General features: G+C 45.6%; 1 protein-coding gene across 2 annotated transcripts in view; it reads right to left on the bottom strand.

Annotated features, from left to right (window-relative positions):
• Positions 1 to 19,465, bottom strand: part of jarid2b (jumonji, AT rich interactive domain 2b) — a 90,395-nt gene that overhangs the window by 37,939 nt on the left and 32,991 nt on the right. For both annotated transcript variants that reach the window (XM_044052135.1, XM_044052136.1), the window contains exons 2-3: positions 9,599 to 9,725; positions 1,943 to 2,069 (exon numbers count right to left, since the gene is read on the bottom strand). In XM_044052135.1, coding sequence (XP_043908070.1) covers positions 1,943 to 2,069; positions 9,599 to 9,725 — 254 coding nt within the window. The remainder of the gene's footprint in view (positions 1 to 1,942; positions 2,070 to 9,598; positions 9,726 to 19,465) is intronic.

Here is a 19,465-nt window from a genome sequence, read left to right as displayed (position 1 = left end):
ATCTCAGGTTCATGGGAAGGCAAACACAGAGTTGATCTCAAAGACTTCTAAAAGGGGGTCGCTTCCTGCCAGAAATCACTTGCACCTGTCCTTCTGTCCCTGCCTCCCCTTCCTCTCCTCTCTCATCTCGTCTTCCCCTTTCTGTCCACACTCTATCCCTTTCATCCTCTTCTCCACAGTGCGAAAAAAAACTTCTTTTTTTTTTCTTTCTTTCCTTAAAAATTGGAAGCAGCTCTGCCTCGCTGCCCCTCCCTTCTGCTTTGGTCGGTGCCAGGTGTAACAGCTCCTGGCATCATGTCAGTGAGGCCTGCTCAGGAACAATGCTGGGCACCTATGCCAGGGGCACTGGAGTCATGCTTCACACATACAGCGCACACAAAAATTAGCCTTCTAAGAGGGCACGAGGCGGTGCCAAGTACTGGCCGGGGCTTGTGTTTCATTAGCATCAGATACAAAGCCTTTCTGAAAATCGGCCCTGCTGTGTGTGTGTGTGTGTGTGAGAACTAATGAAAACCATGGAGCTGGCTGGCCTCTCACTAAACTCCACTCCATACACAGAACACACGAGATAGCCCGTGCTATGACTTATTACAAGTGCTTTGCTTTTCTTTGTTTTACTATGTAAGCAGCGAGGTCACACGGTTTCAATCCAGCTCTTTATTAATTACAGATCAGGTTTTCCTGAAAAGCAAGTGGCGGACACAGTGAATGTCCCTCCTTTCTTGTACATCAGCTCACCGTTTCAAGGCCAGGTAGGAGAAACGGTCTAATAACGTCGCTTAGGTTTGGAGGTAACAGTATCGAATGACAGCTAGGAGGACTCGGGCAGGTGCTTTGACGCGCGGTGAATGCAGCCTGTATGGGCCGCTCATTACAGAGGGACATCTGCTGCTGTCCGGGCCACCCCCCCCCCTCCTGACTCCGCCCCTAGCTTTGCGCTGACGCTTTGATGCCCTGTCAGTGTGAGTGTGTGTGTGTGTGAGAGAGAGAGCAGCAGCGAACAGAACAGAACAAAACATAGGCACTCGGGCATGCACGCACCCACGCACACAAACATGAAAACATGCATCCATACACCTGCCACGTACAGTAGCCAGCTGTTAGAGGGTGGAGATATATGGGAAAAAGGTTTGTGACGTAAAAATAAAACCCCCGCTGAATTCTATTTTTCATCGCGTTGATACTAAATGCATCAGATTTTCTTAATTTCCTTTATTCAATTTTCCAAGAACACGCGTCCAAGAGAGCGCTGATTTGTGCCATTCTTGCTACAAAAAACAAAGTCAGTTCAAACACGACTTCAAACTAAATTGCACTGCTCATTGTGCTGTGCGGCAACTCTAATCTTTAAATCATTTACTTAGAAATGCTTTGCGAACATTTCTTTGGTGTCCAATTATAAATGATTGAAATAGCATTTGTGTTATAAACCCAGGGGGGTTTGCTCATTAATGGCCCTCAGTGCTCTTTAAATGCGGCTACCGTTTAAACCCAGGGGGGTTTGCTCATTAATGGCCCTCAGTGCTCTTTAAATGCGGCTACCGTTTACACTGCTTTGTTGACTGTCATCTTCTATTACAGAACTAATGGGAAACTTGCTCTTCACACACACACACACACACACACACACTAAGGAGTGGGGGAAAAAGAGAGACGATTGGTACAAGGGAAGAGAATTTCAGCCAGAAAGAGCAAATTTTAAAATTCAGAGAATCCATGTGGCAGTTTTTACCCCCTTAGCGCTCAAGGAATCTACACTTACACTCGCGTGTCCCGTGTTTGTTTTTTTTAACACACTCACAGAATCAGCAGCCTGGCACCCATATCACAGACCAGTGCAACACACACACACGGCTCGACTCCAACGCAAGAGTCATATAAAGCTCATTCATGACCCGGTGACTCGCAAACAGGATTAGTCACATTTCGCACAAAGCCTCACCTCTTCTTCGCGGGACCGTCCTCGCAGTACTCGCTGCTCCCATCCAGGCCCTGAGAGCGCACGGAGCTATCTTCTTTGTGAATGCCCTTTGATCCCGAGCCATTCAGCTGCCCATTGGCTAAGGAGCCTGAAAACACAAAAGCAGCAAAACAAACAAAAAGGTCAGAGTCGAGCCAAGAGATATTTTACGGACCACTTGCTGGAAACCTTCCACTTTCATACGTTTGGCATAGCTCTTTGTCTGCAGCCCCCTCCTGAGGGTTCATATTGTTTGGTATTCATAGTATTAGGACAGAATTCTAATAGAATTTTCATCTGATGGTTTTAATGAAGACTTGTGTTTGTGTCTCTGGTTTTATGTCTTGACAGAGCTCGTGCATCTCTTTGCTTTATCTGACAGCAGCGGAGTAAGGCGGATACAGAGCGGCGGAGGGAAATACGGAGAGCGAATGCAAACCTTTTTCAAGCATCTAGACTGAAAAATAAAATACAGTCATTTCTAAATAGTGTCTAAGCCACGGGGGTCAAACATACGGCCCATGGGCCAAAAACGGCCCTCTAGAGTGTCCAATCTGGCCCACGGGATGAATTTGTTATGAATTAGAATCAAATCGTAATGTGAAACACTACATTTTGCACTTGTAGATACCTGTGAGTGAATGTCTGTGCCTTTATAGATCCACTGTGATCTGTAGGTTGTGTAAATGGTGAATGTAGGCCTAATCTTTCTGAAACTGCACTTATTTCTCATGTTATTTTAAAAAAGATACTTCATTAAGTGTAAAACAAGGGGAACAATTTGGAGTTCTTGTTGTTTATGTGGTTATTATGCGATTATTTTTTTATTCCGTCCCACCTGAGTTCAAACTGTGCTCTATGTGGCCCCTGAACTACAGTATGATGAGTGTGACACCACTGGGCTAACCAATGAATATGATTCAACGTTTAAACTACAAGTGACTCATATTTACACTCGTATTCCTTTTGTCCACATGTTTGCCGAGTGCAACCGTTAGTGATGGAAAGGACGTGCACACCTCCACAACAAACACACGCTCAAAACAAAGGCCGAGGCAGCAAGGGGAGTGAACACATGGATGTTGGACTTTAACTGTTGGATTTTACTATTATTAACAAGCAACAGAAAAACAAAATAGCCACAAAGACGGACTCTTAAATCAGAAGGAAGCACGTCTCAGATTATGGAGGAGAGGAAGTCGACGGAGTTAAATTAGCGTCTTAACGTCTGATGTGCTCACAGGCAGTTGTTGTCGTATTTTGAGCAAAATGATCAGCGAGACAACTAGTTCAAAGCTTTTCAGAGTTTAAAAAAAATAGCAAAAAAAGTAAGAATGCAAGCACAGCCAAGATTTATCAAGTGGAGACAGAAGGTCAGATCAAAACTGCTCGAGAAGTAAGTAAAGTTTATTTATATAGCACTTTTCACAGATCACAAAAAAAAAAAATAATAGTCGTAAATAAAATACTAGAGCAAGGGGAAAATAAGAGTACACACTAGGCACAGGTGTGACACACAAATTAAAATCCACCATAAGTAAAAGTGACAGATTATTTCATTATTTATATTCACTTTGCAAAAACAAACGACAACTCACTGAACCTTCCAGAAATGTGTTTGTGTGCTGCTGCCGTTAACCTCTTCCCACCGTAACCTCCGTCCTCGCCGGCGTTCCCACACGCTTCAGAGGGGATGTGTCACTCAAACTGCGCCGCAAACTGCTAATGGTGGGTGTCACGGGGGCAAAATATTAAGATAATAACGAAAAAGTGACGCACGGGTTAGGATAACTGACAACTTGAATAATACCCTGACGCTACGGTTAAACAAGCCCGGGCATCGTGTCGTCTGAGAAAAGATAGCACGGGGAGGGGGAGGGGGAGGCCTTCAATTAAATCCCAGCGTCGGGATGAGATGAGATGGATATGAGCGCTTGTGAAGCAGGTATGGGATGTTTTCAAACGTGTGATTTCACTGATTTATAAAATGTGCTTGGAGCTTGAAATGAGAACACATCCACAAGTCAAACATTCCTCTCGTTGCCTAGACGCAGGATGTTGGTATTTCTCACACGCACGGCAGGTCGGTACCTGAATGTGAAGGTGCAGTCATCACACGCGCGCGATTGCGGTCAGATAGTTAACAAGAGCCGGCGTGATGAGTAAGGCCATTGCACTTTTAGCAATTCTTTATGCTGCCATCGCGGAGCCTTTAAGTCTAAGGGCCGAGGGTGAATCACTGCCTTACTATGCATTTGCTGGCACGAGAAGGATTACACATCTGTATGCTTTTAATCTATCCAAAGTTTCACTTAAGGAGTGACTTTGAAGTTTCAAGCAAGGGTTTTATTTCATTAAAAAAAAAAAAAACTTCAAATGGCAAAGGAAAGTTTATATGATCCTTTATTTTGTTATATTACATTATATTATATTTATATTCCAAAGACGAAGACTCATTTAGACTTTTCATCATATGTAAAACTATGTTGATAATTAGTTAAGTTGGGGGGGTCACACCTTCAGGACTGGGCGTGATGTCAGTGAAAGTCGCAGCAGAGCAAAAAGCAAAGTAGCTCATTAACTATAATTGTGCTCAGAAAATGACTGACACATATTGTCCCCACAGAACGCAAACAAACACACCGGGGCCTATTTCGTAACCCCCCTTCCAACTCACTCCCCCCCCCCGTTCCTCCAAAGAGTTGTCTGACATATGCTGGTCGCACATGAGTGCTCTTCTGAGGGGCAGAGCGGGGAGTGTTTTGGAAGGCAGAGGCACAGGGACACAGAGAGGCAGACAGGCTGGGAACCGGGGGCTGACGCTTCAGCTCACCATCCTGGTGCAAGTGGAGGCCTGTGACTACGGGACTGTGGCAGAGGTGAAAACCAAAGGGGAGGCGATGAGGCAGCGGAGGGGGACATGCTAGTGTGCCGTCTCCACCGGGGGAGGTTTCTAATCAGATTTATGCGTGCTTAACTAAGCCTATCGCCTCGCTATGTTCACCTCCGAGTCTCAGGAGAGCAGCAGGGCGAGAGCGGAGGTACATACCGTAACATGGCATATCACAGGGCCGAGGGGAGCTTATTAGTGTGAGCCGCAGTAATAACTGGAAATTGAGTGGAGCAGTCATGCCAAAGGAGGGACAATCATTGGGGCACAGCGTCCCCTTAAAGACACTTGACTACAACTAAAAACACGGGTCTAAGAGTAAAATGTGTGCGTCACCTTAACTCATGGACAAAGGGACTGTGAATATAGTCGTAACTTCACTCTCATTAATGAACAAATCTGTTGATGCACAGTTTTAATTTCTGATTTTCTCTTGTATAAGGAAAGGAAATCATCTTTATTGTCATCATACAAGTGAAATTTCGAGGCCAGACGGAGGGTTGATCAGAGCCGCTGCGACGGAGCGCGCCACCACAAGGGACCAACCTGCCCGAATGTGTCCGACATTCTAACATGTTTTCATGGTGGGAGGAAACCGGAGAGCGCGGAGGAAACCCACGCAGACACGGGGAGAACACGCAGACTCCACACAGACCCGGGAATCCAGCCCAGCACCTTCTTGCTGTGAGGCAACCGTGCTCACCACGACTGACCACTGTGCCACCATGCCATGAAAGAGCACTAAAACGCTCAAAGTGATCATAAGATCATATAAAAGGAAATACTAGAACCTTTTTAAAGCAGGAGCAGCTGCTAAACTCCACTGGCCGAGTTGAAAAAAGTCCCCAATATGTTGCTCTTCTTTCTAAAATTGGACCTGAGGACATGGCATGACACTCACCACAAGCCAGAACAAAAGCGCACACCAACGTGCAGCGAGAAACAATGGCATCTGCTTTGTGCAGCTCAAGGCTATAAATCTCGCGCATCAAAGGCGAGGATGTTGTTCTGTAATGGCTTGAGCTGCTGTGGAAATGGAGCACATGGGGACAGGAGCGACACAGTCCCCTTCACTCACGTGCTTCCATAACCCGAACTCTTCCCGTTTCAGCCCGCGACGCTTTCATTCGCCGCCTCTCATCCCCACGCTGCTGCGTCTCTGTGCGAGAGTGCTCCTTCCTCTGACAGGTCATGTGACCGCCAGAGAGGAAAAATAGAGCGTATCAGCGTAAGGTCTTAGCTGCCGCGGCTGCCACTCTGGCTGCGTGGGAAACAAACGGCATGTGGGGAATACAGACTGACAGCAGAGTTACAGTAGAGTGAGTGTTGAAGGAAAGGGAACGACATGCATAAAAATGGGTGGGAATGGCAGGTCAGACAGACGGGCGGAGAGAGTGAGCGAGAGGGGGGGGGACAGTCACAGAAATGGGCAAACCCCTCTTTCAGCCCCTCCTGTTTTTGGCCGGCAGTCAGATCCTCCATCAATAGCACTCAGGAAAATGGAAAAGGAGGAAAGGAGGGGAGAGGAGAGGGACAGACAGAGTAAAGAGGAGGGAGATGGCATAGTGACGAGGTACGGGAGGAGGAAGATGGAGGTTTGACGATTCGGAGAGCTGGAGAGGATGGGTGGGAAAACAGGACGGAGGGGAGGGGAGGGAAGGGAGGGCGGTGATGGAAAGTGAGGGAGGGTTTGGGGTGACATACTGTAGATAGTTATGACAGACAGCGCAGAGGACAGGAAGGACAAAGCGGAAAAGAGGGAGACGCCAAGAAGAGGGAGACAGAGATGGATGGGGAGAATGGGAAGGAGGGATGGCGGGGTGGGCTGAGAGGAGATACATAATCGAGGACACTGAGCGGCGGGAGGGAGAGAGGAGACAGGAGCTTGTGGTGAAGGCAGTAACCAGAGTCCTATTGATGTGTAATGACACCAGGCATTGGGGTGGGGTGGGGGGGACAACCGGAAAGACAGATGGATGGAGGGGGATAGGGATAAGGGGAAGAAGTGGAAGACTGTGGCCGTGATAGTACGCAGAAGGGTATAATGTCATTTGTTAAATAATGCAGGGCACGAGCAGGAGAGGCAGGAGGAAGGATGGACACACAGAGGTGGACGAGTGCCAACAGTGAGCGCTACAGTGATTGCTGGTTTAGGGCAGAGAGAGGGCTGGGAGTGTGGGTGGGGGAGACAGAACGACACGCTCGGACACACGTACAGCTGACTGACGGACTGACACACCCCCCTCCAAAACAGATTGCCACTGCTGTCAGGAAGCCACGGAGAGCAGATGAGGAGAGAGGAGGTGGCAAGGGATGAATGGAGGTACACGAGGAGGGAGACATGGAGAGACTTAAACGAGGGGGAAGGAAACGAGCACTGCTCCTCTGAGGATTGAAGTGAGTTAGTATTTAAAAATGGTGGAAACTTAACTCTTATGATTAATAAAATAGTACATAATAAGAATTAGAATCTATTAGATTAGATAGAATAGGTGGGAATGTTTTTCTTAGTCCTCGAGTCAGCTGAATATATTTGGGTTTGAGGTTAAAACAATTATTAGCTTTCAGTGAATGAGTGACTCATAAACTGGCTGAATATACACACATCTACTCTAATTCAACTCTGACATGGCTCTGGCTCTCCAAAATGGCTGATGGCTTCACAATAATGCCTGTGTAAGCCTGCAAACTGTGGCACATGCCTGGCCCCAGCATAAGCCCAGACTCTGTAACCCACAGTCCTCTAAAACAGCAGGGTTGCCCATTCAGAATGTAGCACACGCCGAGTGTGATCCTCCAAAATGGCTGACAGTTTCACCACAGCGTCTATGCAAAACGGGAAACTGTGCCGCTCAGCACAGCCTCCAAAGCCTTGCTAACCCACAGTGCTCTAAAACAGCAGGACCCATCTATTCAGCCCGGCTCCCTTTTGTGTCAGCATGGGCTGCTGTCGTTACCCCCGGTGTGACGGGGCTGCCGATGCTTTCTAATGAGTCATTTTTATTCAGGCGATAAGGTCAGCTACCCGCGGTGGCTTAAAAGGCCCCGAGGAGCTGTGGAGTGGCAGCCACGAGATGCCAGACAGACACACACAGATACACCAGCTACAGGGAGGGGAGAGGGGGGGGGGCACAGGCACATGGAGAAGAAAGGAAGGTGTGAAAAATGTATAATAAAGAAAAAAATATGTGGAAGGAAAAAAAAAAGGTAAGCTACATTTCAAAGGAGATTTCCCTCCTGTCTGTCTCACTGTCTGTCTCTCTCTCTGCCTGCTTGGATGACTGGCTGGCTTCCTTGGCTGGGCGTGAACTTTCAGAGGCTCTTTTTTTTTTTTCCTCCTGTTTCCTTTCTTCCAGTGTCTGGTTTGTGTTAATGTCAGCTGAGAATAGCTTCTGAGGCACGTGTGAAGTTCAAATCTCCACCGTTGGCTGACTGAGGGCTTTTTATGGAAGGGAGCGCCAGTGTCAAACAAAAGACGTGGTGGCAGTTCAGTTCAAAACACGCCGTTCATCCCTCTCTTCTTGTGCCGTTTCGGGGTATACGCGGCACAACCTAACAATCCCTCAACTGTTGCTGTAGCCGACCTCCGCCCGGAGTTGTGCTTCTGTATAACAATGCACTTACAAGTATTAATTCATGTCGAGGCGTTTCGATTTGTTTCGTGTTTTAATGAGCGTGGACCCCAGAGTGAGCGTAAGCGTCCCGTAAACGCTGGGAAAAAGATTAACCACACGTGTTTTTCTTTCGTGGCGTCCCTGTGTGTACAGTGTAAACATTTAAAAAAAACAAGTTGAATAAAAGGATTGCTCTGAGGATGCGACACTGAACAAGTACAGCTTAAGACATGCTGGCCCACAACAAAAGGCAAACGAGTCCCTTGATCGGCCGCTCTCCCTGGATTCTTTCCATCTCCAATAAGATCGAGTTCTGCCGTCAAACCTAAGTCGCATGGTGTTCACTTGCAAACAGACTAATAAAACTGTCGCTTGCAATAAAAAGCAGTGAAAAGCTAAACGGAGACACTAAACCTCAGCAAAGCCACGGCAAAATTGGCAACTCTCGACATTCTAGTCCGCAAAACACTGGTGCAGCAAATTCTTTGCGTCTTTCATTCCACTTTAATGACATGAATGTTTTCAATATGTCAAATTACTGCATTCCCAGAGACGGCCTGTCATTATTGCGGGGCCGTTTACAATACAATTGTTACAAAGTCATTCATTACATACCTCTTTGCGGAGTCCTTATTTCAGCTCAGTGGGGGGAACGTACTGTATTTTTGACTCGCTAACGTCTGGTTTCAGTCGAATTATAACCGTGTGCAGTCATACTCAGCTCTGTATATGTATTTTATGAAAACGCTCAATAACCAAAAACATATTACACAGCTGTGAAAAGGACAGCCCCAGTGAAAATGTAACAAAACATCGATCCAAGTAAAACACACTGAGTGGGAAAGATGATGTCATAGATCCTGTCCAGACCCGACATTAACATCCGTCTCCAGCGATCTGATTACAAAACGAAGACGTGTCCAGGATGCATTTGAGGACGCATCCTTTGAACAATGTGAGTGACTGAATTATGAATGTGTTCATTTTCATTCAGTGCAAGGAAGTGAGATTCAGTCAAGCACGGTCACTGAAGACACGTGTGTCCACTTGCGATGAGGTCACCGGAGACTGATATTAATATCAGGCCTGGACAGGGTCTTTTAGGGGAAAGCGGGTGGATGTGGTTTAACTCACCACTGGAATCTGTGGTTCCATCTCCGTCCAGCTGCCTTTTCTGTGCGGTCCTAAACTCCTTTAGAGAGAGGTACAGCACCTTCCGCATCACCCGCTCCTCCGACCATGGGATCCCATCACTATCATCCTGTGAAAAAACAGCAAGTTAGAAGCGATCAGTACAAACCCGTAGCAGAGACAAGAAACATGAATAACCATTATTCTGCCATTGTGAGCTTGTGTGGAAAAAAACAAAACACTTCTGATAAACAACGCTCACATCACTCTCGGAGAGAAAAAAGTGACAGCTCTGCAAGCGGGACTATCATTTATGACCATCTATGACAAGTGTTTTCCTCTGTTTGTGTTGTTAGACAGCATGGCTGTAAAAAATGTGACTTGAGGTCAAGGTTAGGGAACATTTATAGGAGACTTTTGTTGAGTTGTCAAAATTAATAATCACACGCCGCTTTGAGGGAAGACTGCACATTCTAACCTTTTTAGATAAAGCAATAACTGTTAATCCAATATTGAACTAGAATATAGTTTATGTTACTAATTTGACCATTAAAAATACAGCAAAAAAAATGCATGACAACTTTAGTTAAGTTCTAATACAGCGGGGGAATCTCCATGTATTGTTCCGGGAGCATCCGTCCCCTCCACTTCTCCCCTATATCATGACATTACCATGACAACATTAGCATAACATAGCATTAGGTTGCAGCGAGACACAAGGCGACGCATTAGCATAACAATGCACCGGCGGACGGCATCTCCTCACAATGCCATGAGAGCCAAGTGTTATGGCGATGAATAGATAGGAAGCAAATGAAAAAGGCATCATGGGACTGCGAGTTCATGTGTTGCTAATCTCTCCCAGGGAGACGCAGACGGAAGACGTGACTGTCGTGAGAGGTCACCGGAAGTCACGCACGTATGAGACACAGCCACCAACAACAACACCAACACTTTCTCTCTGAGCAGCAGAGCACAAGCAATCAGCCACTTACAATTTATTACGAATATAACAGAATTTGAGCAGCTTCAAATGAAGAAGAACGTTCCACTGTGACACACACTGCTAAGAGGATCTTTAGAGTACATCCAACAGCAATAACCATACTTCTCTAACTCCCCCCCACCCCTCCCATTTCCCACATCCCATAGCTCTGGCAGCTGCGTTTGATGTCAAACAATGCTAATGACTAAAGGAAATGAGATTAGAACACGAGCAACAACAAAGAGGTATTAATAAATAATGGGCACTGAACATCGCTTTTTCTCTGGTCGTGCCATGAGGCGAGTGGATTTCAGCTGGAGGGTTTGCGGCGCGTCATGAAAAGCTAATGTATGCTAATGATCCGTGTTGAAAACACACACACACACACACTTCCGATGCCGTTGACTTGCGTCAGCCGCGCTTCCTTCCGTCAAAGTAAACGTTAGGGTGGCCATACGTCCGGATTTAGGCCGGACAGTCCGGAATTTAAATACCTTGTCCGGCGTCCGGCGAAGCCTCAAGCCGGACGCTTAGTTGTCCTCCTTTTTGGAGTTGCACCTGAACGCAACGCTGCATATCGTCCAATGGTGTAAGACTTTCGGTTAAATTGTTTTTGGTTAAAAATGATTGGCTAAAAGCGGTGTCACTCAATCCTCTGATTTCTCATTGGTTGAAAATGTAAACAAGCCTGTTCCCATGTGCTAGCGCTGTCGCTCATCTCGTTAACTTCATTTAATGCCGAATGTTTAAAAGAGCACACGTTTGTCAGCAAAAGTAAAGTAAAGCAAAAGTTTTTCTTCTTACTGTCTTTTGTTGTTTACAAAAGACTATAGACTTCTGTATGCTTATTAAGAACTGGAATGTATATTTTTTGCATTTATTTATTTATTTGTATGTAAATTGAATTTGCACATTTAAGGCCATAAATGTTCTGCTTTGTGGCACTGCACTTTGCAAGACAGCTGTATTGAATAAATACAAATACTGTGAACAAATACTTTTCGCCTTCTCAGGAATATTTTGTTATCCTCTTCTGTTACACATACATCATGATATATTACAGATAAATTGCCTTGTGATGAACAGAGTATCTCTGTATTATGACACCATCGTTATCGTGTACAAGATGATATTGTCGTGGGGAGTACACTAGAGTTGTATGCTGCGATTTTTCTTTCCTCACTAAATGCCGCAAAGTGTCCTCCTTTTTGGTGTCGTGGAAATGGCCACCCCAGTCAATGTGTAAAGTGAGACGTGAGAGAGTGTGGGAGCGCGTTCTGATCGTCCAGATCATCTGGAGTGGCCTTAAGCTGAGTGGCTGGCAGGAGTCGCCGTGACATCAGCACAAGCTGGTTATTTAAAAAAATAAAATAAAATAAATCTTCCTCACACAGAAGTAATTAGACAAAGATGTTTTATCGCTGCTGTAATAACAAGATAACAGCCGCAGCATTCCACCAAGACTTACACGCTCTGAAAAAAAAAGAATAACAGAGGAATTCACATGACTGTGGTTTTGGGGGTAGTGTCAACCTGTGTTTCTATCTGAGTGTGTGAAAGAGAGAAAGTAAAGTTCATCTCGTCCTAATACTACGCATCCTCCCACAGCCAGAGACTAACGTGCTACTGAAATGACTGCTCATCATAAAAAAAATGTTTATCTCTGTTTCAGTGCTGCCGATTCCCGCGGCCGTCTGCTCATGCAGTCAAACACAGGTGTTGTGTTTTTTATTCAATACCGTTGTTTTTGAGGGCGTTTTGGTTCATCCGCACAGCTTGGATCGCTCAAGGTTAGATTGAGGTTAAATCAAAATAATAAAAAAAAAAAGAGGTTGTACTATCCATAGATCTGTAGATGTGGCTGTGACAAAACTCACTATGGCCTCATTCACTCACTCACTCACATCAACTTGATAACTCGTAATGCACTTTGACAGATATTGACGAGCCCGGACGTGGCGCTTGTTTATCGCGCCGTTTTGCCTTAGTTTTTGTCTCTTCAGCAGATATAAATAAGCTTTTTTTTTTTCTTCTTCTCCCGCAGAGTCCCGATTTTGATTTCCCAGGGTCTGCTCAGCGGAGCTACAAGGGGAGAGAGCGGTGGGGGCGAGATTAAAAGCTGGGTGTCTGCACATGATGGAGCTGATGGGTGACAGCCACATCTGCCTGTGTGCAGCAGGCAAGCTGGCACGTACACACACACACACACACACACACACAGTGAACGGACTGTTCGGTGCACTGATGCTTTGGAGCCTCTGACAGGGGTTGATAGGGTGCGTTTTGTGTGTAGTGTGCAGTCCCTCATTACACCGCCACAGACATATGACTGCGCGTGCATTTGTGCGCATGCACACACACACACACACAAAGTATTCAATTATGCCATTTTCTCTTGTAGTTAATGTCATCTAATCCATTCTGTGCTTCTGTGTGTGTGTGTGTGTGTGTGTGTGTGTGTGTGTGTGGAAAGGCCTGCCAGGTAAGCACCAATTACCTAGACAGTTCACTGGCATTCTTTCTCTCATGGTGCTGCACAAGGCCAAACACACATAAAAACTCACACACACATAAAAACTCACACACACATAAAAACTCACACACACACACACATCCAAACACACAGAGTATTGACAGTTTATCTCGGGGTACAAGAACTCGCACATATACAGCGTCTGTGGCGTCCATATCTCTCCCCGACACACACGGTCAGAACACATCGGGGGTGCCGCGAGTGAAAACAAGCTAAAAATGTCTTTCCTCCAAAAAGTGACCCTGAAGTTCACCCACATTTCTTTTCTCTCTCCCTCTCTCTCTCTCCCTCTCAGCTTTTCTCCCAGATGTTGGCTGCGTGCCACAGATATTTCCTGAGCTGTGTACACAAAGCAATAAATTCTGCAGGGAAAGGAAAGAAAAAAAGAAAAAAAAATGCTGACTGACTTTTCATCAGCTGAGAGAAAAGAGTGAGAATTAGCGCTGTGGTCCACTACGTCTGCTGTGGCTTTAAAACTGCACCGACAGTTCCGTACGTGTTACAAGTACAACCAAATAGGTTTTCACAACGTTTGCTCAACTGCGAAGAGGAAGGCTGGAATCTTCTTTCTTTTCTTTGACTGCATTTTCAGTCCCAAAAAGCAGCTCCTATCGCTGTGTGTGTGTGTGTGTTCTCAAAATCAGCCTCTCTGCCTGCACATCGTGACATAAGTGAAACATCTACTCAAATAAGCGATCAAATTGTGATGCAGCTCACTTTCTCATTCATGGGTTTCTGAGGTATTGCCAGAACTCTTTGAGGGAGCCGATACCTGGCAGAGAAAAGCACTCCAGCTCCCATCAGGTTAGTGGAATTCCTCTAATTGGGATTTTCTGTGCGGATGGTTCGGGAACGCCGTGTGTCTGTGCACCTGTGTCACCTGAAAATCCCAACCCCCACTTAAATACACAGGTAATTCACCCCGGCAGAGACCACACACACATTTATGAAAGCCATAAGTGTTTGGAAACTACGGTGACATCGCTTTTCCTGTACAGAACGGTGCCAGGAAGATTAGTCATATTATAAGCTTTTTTTAAAAATACTTAAATAAGTTCTGCAAAGTACAAAAGAATCCAACAAGGACGAAGATCATGCTGCAGTTTCTAATTCTTACATCCCAGCTCATAACAAAGCTCTAATGCTTCATCTGGATCGGCAGCATCACAACGGTTTATCACTTAACTGAATTAGTTGTTGCCCTTTAAAGGCTGAATTGAAATGATAGTGGAAATATGTGTGAGAGAGAGAGAGAGAGAGAAGCCAGTGAATCTATTCCCAGCAAACATCCAGTCTCAGCAAGTTTTTACCACCGTCAACAAAACAATCAGGAACAGCACAAATTAGCAAAAACACATTTTTAAACACTGCGCCAGAAGTTGAGCAAATCCTCTCTCATGTGTGTCATTCCATCACTGCATCTGATTCTGCTCATCTAACCCAGAGGAAAAACTGGGCCCATTCCATTTAGTCTTCACAAAGCGAGCAAATCCAATAACACTGATGGTTATTTAAGGGTAAATAACAGTGTGTGTGTAACAGTAGCTGTGTGCTATTATGATACAAGGGAAGAAGGAGACGAAGGAGTGTGATATTTCAGTGTCTGACTTTCCAATCATTGATTCATTATTGATAATTGATAAAAAAAAACAAATAACATTTGTCAGCCCAAGATAATCACACACAATTAAGGGATTTATTTCTCATAACAATTACATGATGAATGTTTTGGTGTAAAAAAAATAAAAAAATCCCACTTATCAAACAAAATGAATGTGTGCGTGAAACTGCTTTTAACAGCTTTCACAAAAAGACAGACTGTGCCTTTAAGAGCATCACTGAGCCTGTGTGTGTGTGTGTGTGTGTGGACTCTGGGTCTGTGAACATAATGTGACAGAAAGTCAAGTCATGTTTGAGCCCGTTTCCCAGCTTGTACTTTTTTTATTATTACTCTTCATTTTCATTTTTCATCACTTGAGTTGTAAATACCACGATAAAGTCACGACTCTAAATAAACCCCATAAATGTCCACATTCCCATACTGTCAAATGCACACATGCACGTTCCCGTGTGTACGCAGGCGTTCACACTGGCGGCTCTAAAAATAGCGCGGCTGTGCTGCCACTGCTGACTGCAAGGATGTCACAGCAGAGGAATGTGGGCCACGCGCCAGCTGCGATCTGCTCTACAAAACTGGCCCAAAATCTGTTATTCTAACACACATTTCCCTTTAGACGAAGGACGAGGGGAAGTAGAGGGACAGACGGATGGAGGAGAAATGTTATTTTAATAAAGCCGGGGTTATTATATCCAGGGGCAATGGCTGCCTCTACACCCCCCACACACACACACCCCCCCCGTCTCCAATCTCTCCGTCCTTCCTCACGTCGATCTTTCTCACTCTTGCGCCAAACACATGAGCCCCAGATGACTGGCTGTTAGGATACACGACTCCTCAGGATTCCCAAGCGGCACAGATGACGGCAATAACAGTCATTCCATTGCCAGATATGTGTAGCCCCTTCAGGGTCACGACCTACGATTTGTGAATTAAAAAAACGTTTAAGGCGTTTATTAAGGTCCCTGTGGACTGCACTGCAAACACCACTTCCCACTGGCACACCACTTTTCCTCGTCTTCACCCAACTCGTTTGGTTTCCGGCGCATTATTGACGTCACAATTCATGCACGGGTGACGCGAAGACGAAAAAAGAAAAATACCACAGGGCAGAACCACAATTGGCAAAGGGAGTGGCGTGAGTGTGACAGAGGTGGAAGTCGCGCACGCTACAACAGGAGGAGTGCAACGCACTAACACAGGCGGGAGAGAGCACGACGGCGCTTTCTTTGCAGCTTTAAATGTCAAATTAAACAGTCACTTGTGAGCGAGATTAAATCCACACGTGTGCGGTGTGACTGGCGGCTACAGTTCAACATCAGCGTGATTTGCTGAGCGCGTACTGTAGGTAAAAACAAGGCCAACCTCCTCAACCATGGAGCACGTGTTTGCTCACAAATCTCACATTCCGATCCTAACTACATCCTGGTTCCCGTGTCCCATATTGCCTGAAGTAGACCGGATGCTTGGCTCAAAGAAGAGACAAATAGAAAGGGGTTTGTGGGGTTGCTGGGGACAAGAGGCCCTATATAATCAGCTCATTACTCCACAAGCTCACTGCATTGGAATGTATGTATGTCTCTTTGTGTGTGTGTGTGTGTGTGTGTGTGTGTGTGTGTGTGTGTGTGTGTGTGTGTGTGTGTGTGTGTGTGTGTGTGTGTGTGCAGCCACAGTGCTTTCCCTTTGAACTAGACATGCCGGGATAGACCGAGCAGTTCCAGAGCATTTCCATCTGCAGGATAGGAGAGGAATGCCACATGGGCTGAAGGCACCTTCTCTACAGTCATTTAAACCCAACACATTTCCAAAAGCAGAAATCCTGCTGAACCGAGGTAATGGCGATATAAAAAATTATATATATATATATATATATATATATATATATATATATATAGATATATATATATATATATATATATATATATATATATATATATATATATATATATATATATATATACATCTACATATATAAAACAGAAACATGCAGATGCTGTTTGAATACTTTCTCTTTAACAATGCCCTCTGTCTGCAGCCGGGGATCTCTCCTGCTGGGCTGCAGTGTCTCACACACACACACACGCACGCACAAACCTGCCGTGTCTCCACTGTCAATCATATCAGCTGTCTGCCTTTGCGCGCACACACACACACATGTGCACGCGCGCACCATCTGAGCATACATAAGTGACAGACTGCCAGTGCCATTCAGCCCTGTCGAGCATGAAACGCCATCAGCCTGGTAAAAGTAGAGCACAGAGAGAGAGAGAGAGAGAGAGAGAGACTGAGAGAGAAAGAGAGTTTTGACTGAAAGACAATGTGTGTGTGTGTGTGTGTGTAGAATGAGCCCAGCTGGCTGCTTAATAAGGTAAATTGAATGGGCTGCCCACCCACACTGGCTAATACTGGCTATGTGACCAACTGACCCCTATTCTGACCCTTAACCTCTCTCTCTCTCTCTCTCTCTCACACACACACACACAGACTGAGAACACCAATCAGCCATGTGGCTCCTCCTGGTGGAGCGACAGCTTTGTGAAGTGCTCTCCAGCTTGTGGCTTAAGTCCTTTTATTAATTTGTATCGTCTTCTCAAATTAAATTAAATACAGCATTAAAGCCGTCGCACTGAAACAAAACCCACAGATTTCTACCACTACAGGAAGTCAAGAAACCAAGTCATCACAAAATAGCACCGTAAATAAAAGGCATATTAGTGACATCTACACAGCACATTTAATGTTGACGTTGGTTTATAAAGAAATGATTCCCTCAAAGAAACACAACAACAACAACAACAACCCTTACTCGTCTGTACAGCTCATTTGTGCGTCACACTGCTCCACTTCCATAGTCGTCTTCATACTCTTGAGTTGAAATTAGCGCTTCGCGGGTTGGGAGCCACGCACTGCATCGCAAATGACTCAAATGAAGCTCTAGCGGCAGAAACGAGCGCTAAAATAGAGCATAAACGTGTGCACTCGGGGTTGACAGGCTGCCTCAACAGATCTCACTCAATAATAAACTGCCTCTCTCGACATATTTACCCTCAAACTCGCTGCCACCGAGCAGAGGTCTGACTCAATTTGTTGCACTCCTCCGTAGACACCAGCTCAGCGCTGCAGGTCATGTGGACAGTGAATGCTGTCCTGACTGTGGACTCCAGCATGCTGTCATTCATCATGTTAGCAGTGCACCGGCTCCTCCACCTCCCTGCTATTCCCTCAGGAGCCTGGGAAGACCTTGCTGTTGATCCCTCTTAACAGAACTGCATTCCTAACCTCCTTACCTCCACACACCTGCTGTGCTGCTCTCCAAAGATAAATATAACATATGACTCTTTTTTCTTCTTCTTCTTCTTCATCATTGTCATTCAGGAAATATGGCGCGGGGCCCTGAGCGTCTCTGGAGATTATGCAGATATGTTTCCAAGTTTCTGATATTTATTTACTGGGACTGATGTCAAACTGACATCCCTCGTGTTCACCATGATGTGAGCCGTGTTAAAGGACACGATATAGGAGTTTCTTTGCCACGTTGATGATGATGACAAGCGACATCACAGCAGGAATGCAATAAAAATAGTCCATTGCTGAATTTCACGCACATTTATTAGGGAATTTGAGGCATTGCAACGGTTTCCAACACAATCGATCCATCGACATGCTCCACTATTAAAAACGTGCATTTTTATTAAATTTATGGCTGTGTTTTTGACTTGCTGTGTGTGTGGGCACTTGTTACCAATGCTGGAATAGTGACCTTTCAATGTGCAGCTACACCCTTCCTCTGCCTAGAGCCTGTTTCTCTTTCATTATGCAAAAAAAAAGATAATTATGGAGTTATTGATCCACAGTTTCAAAAACATGTCGCCTACCCCGATGTATAATGTCTCCCTCAGTGACAGCGTGTGTGTGTGTGTGTAGCAAATGTTTCAAAGCATATGCTAAGTCGTGTAGTTCTCATTTGTACCGCAACGTTAAAGTCCTCCCTCTCCCACAAACACGAGGAGGGGACAGGAAAGTAGGAGCAGGAAACAGAGTAACCTCATTAGCCTCGTGCCTCGTCTGACAGGAACAGCCTGCAGGCAGGCGGGCAGGTTTGTATGAATGTACAGACAACCGCCAGCCTCTGGCCAGTTTATGCAGCGCATGTCTGCTACTAGGGGAAGATGCCATTTGTATGGAAGTGAGCTTGCATGAGGGCAATCTGAGAGAGTCTCCCTGTTAGCCTTGGATCGTCAAGACTCAGACCGACTGTGGGATTACATCTGGAATCCAGTTAGGTAAGGCTGTAAACAATCAGACAGGAACAAGCGCACAAGCTCTGGTACACACACACACACACACGAGCACACGGTCACACTTACACAACCCCACAGCCCGAGGCCTTAAACTCATTTACCCCTGCAGAATTTTGCACGAGCGCAGACAAGCTGCTTTACTAGAAAGACTCATTAATTCCCATTTTCACGAGCGGAACATGCAAAGATTGTGAGGGTGTGAAGAGCGAAGAGCAACACAACGGACTCAGGAAACAGCATCGGCTCAAACCCCAATGAGTTAAAGAGTGGAAAAGGAGACGAAAACAAACACGGAGCCACTTCAGAAGCATCTCTCCACAGAGACGCCTCGGACGATGCCAGCGAATGTTCGAATCTTGCTCGCATGTCAGTTGAGATTGAACAAACACAGAGGAAAAGAAAAACAGATGGCCTCTTTACCTCCCGCTCTCCT

Source organism: Solea senegalensis, linkage group LG20 (assembly GCF_019176455.1).
Source record: "Solea senegalensis isolate Sse05_10M linkage group LG20, IFAPA_SoseM_1, whole genome shotgun sequence".
NCBI classification, from domain to species: domain Eukaryota; kingdom Metazoa; phylum Chordata; class Actinopteri; order Pleuronectiformes; family Soleidae; genus Solea; species Solea senegalensis.
Note: the sequence above shows the minus strand (reverse complement) of the source record. Positions and strands in the feature narration are given on the sequence as shown.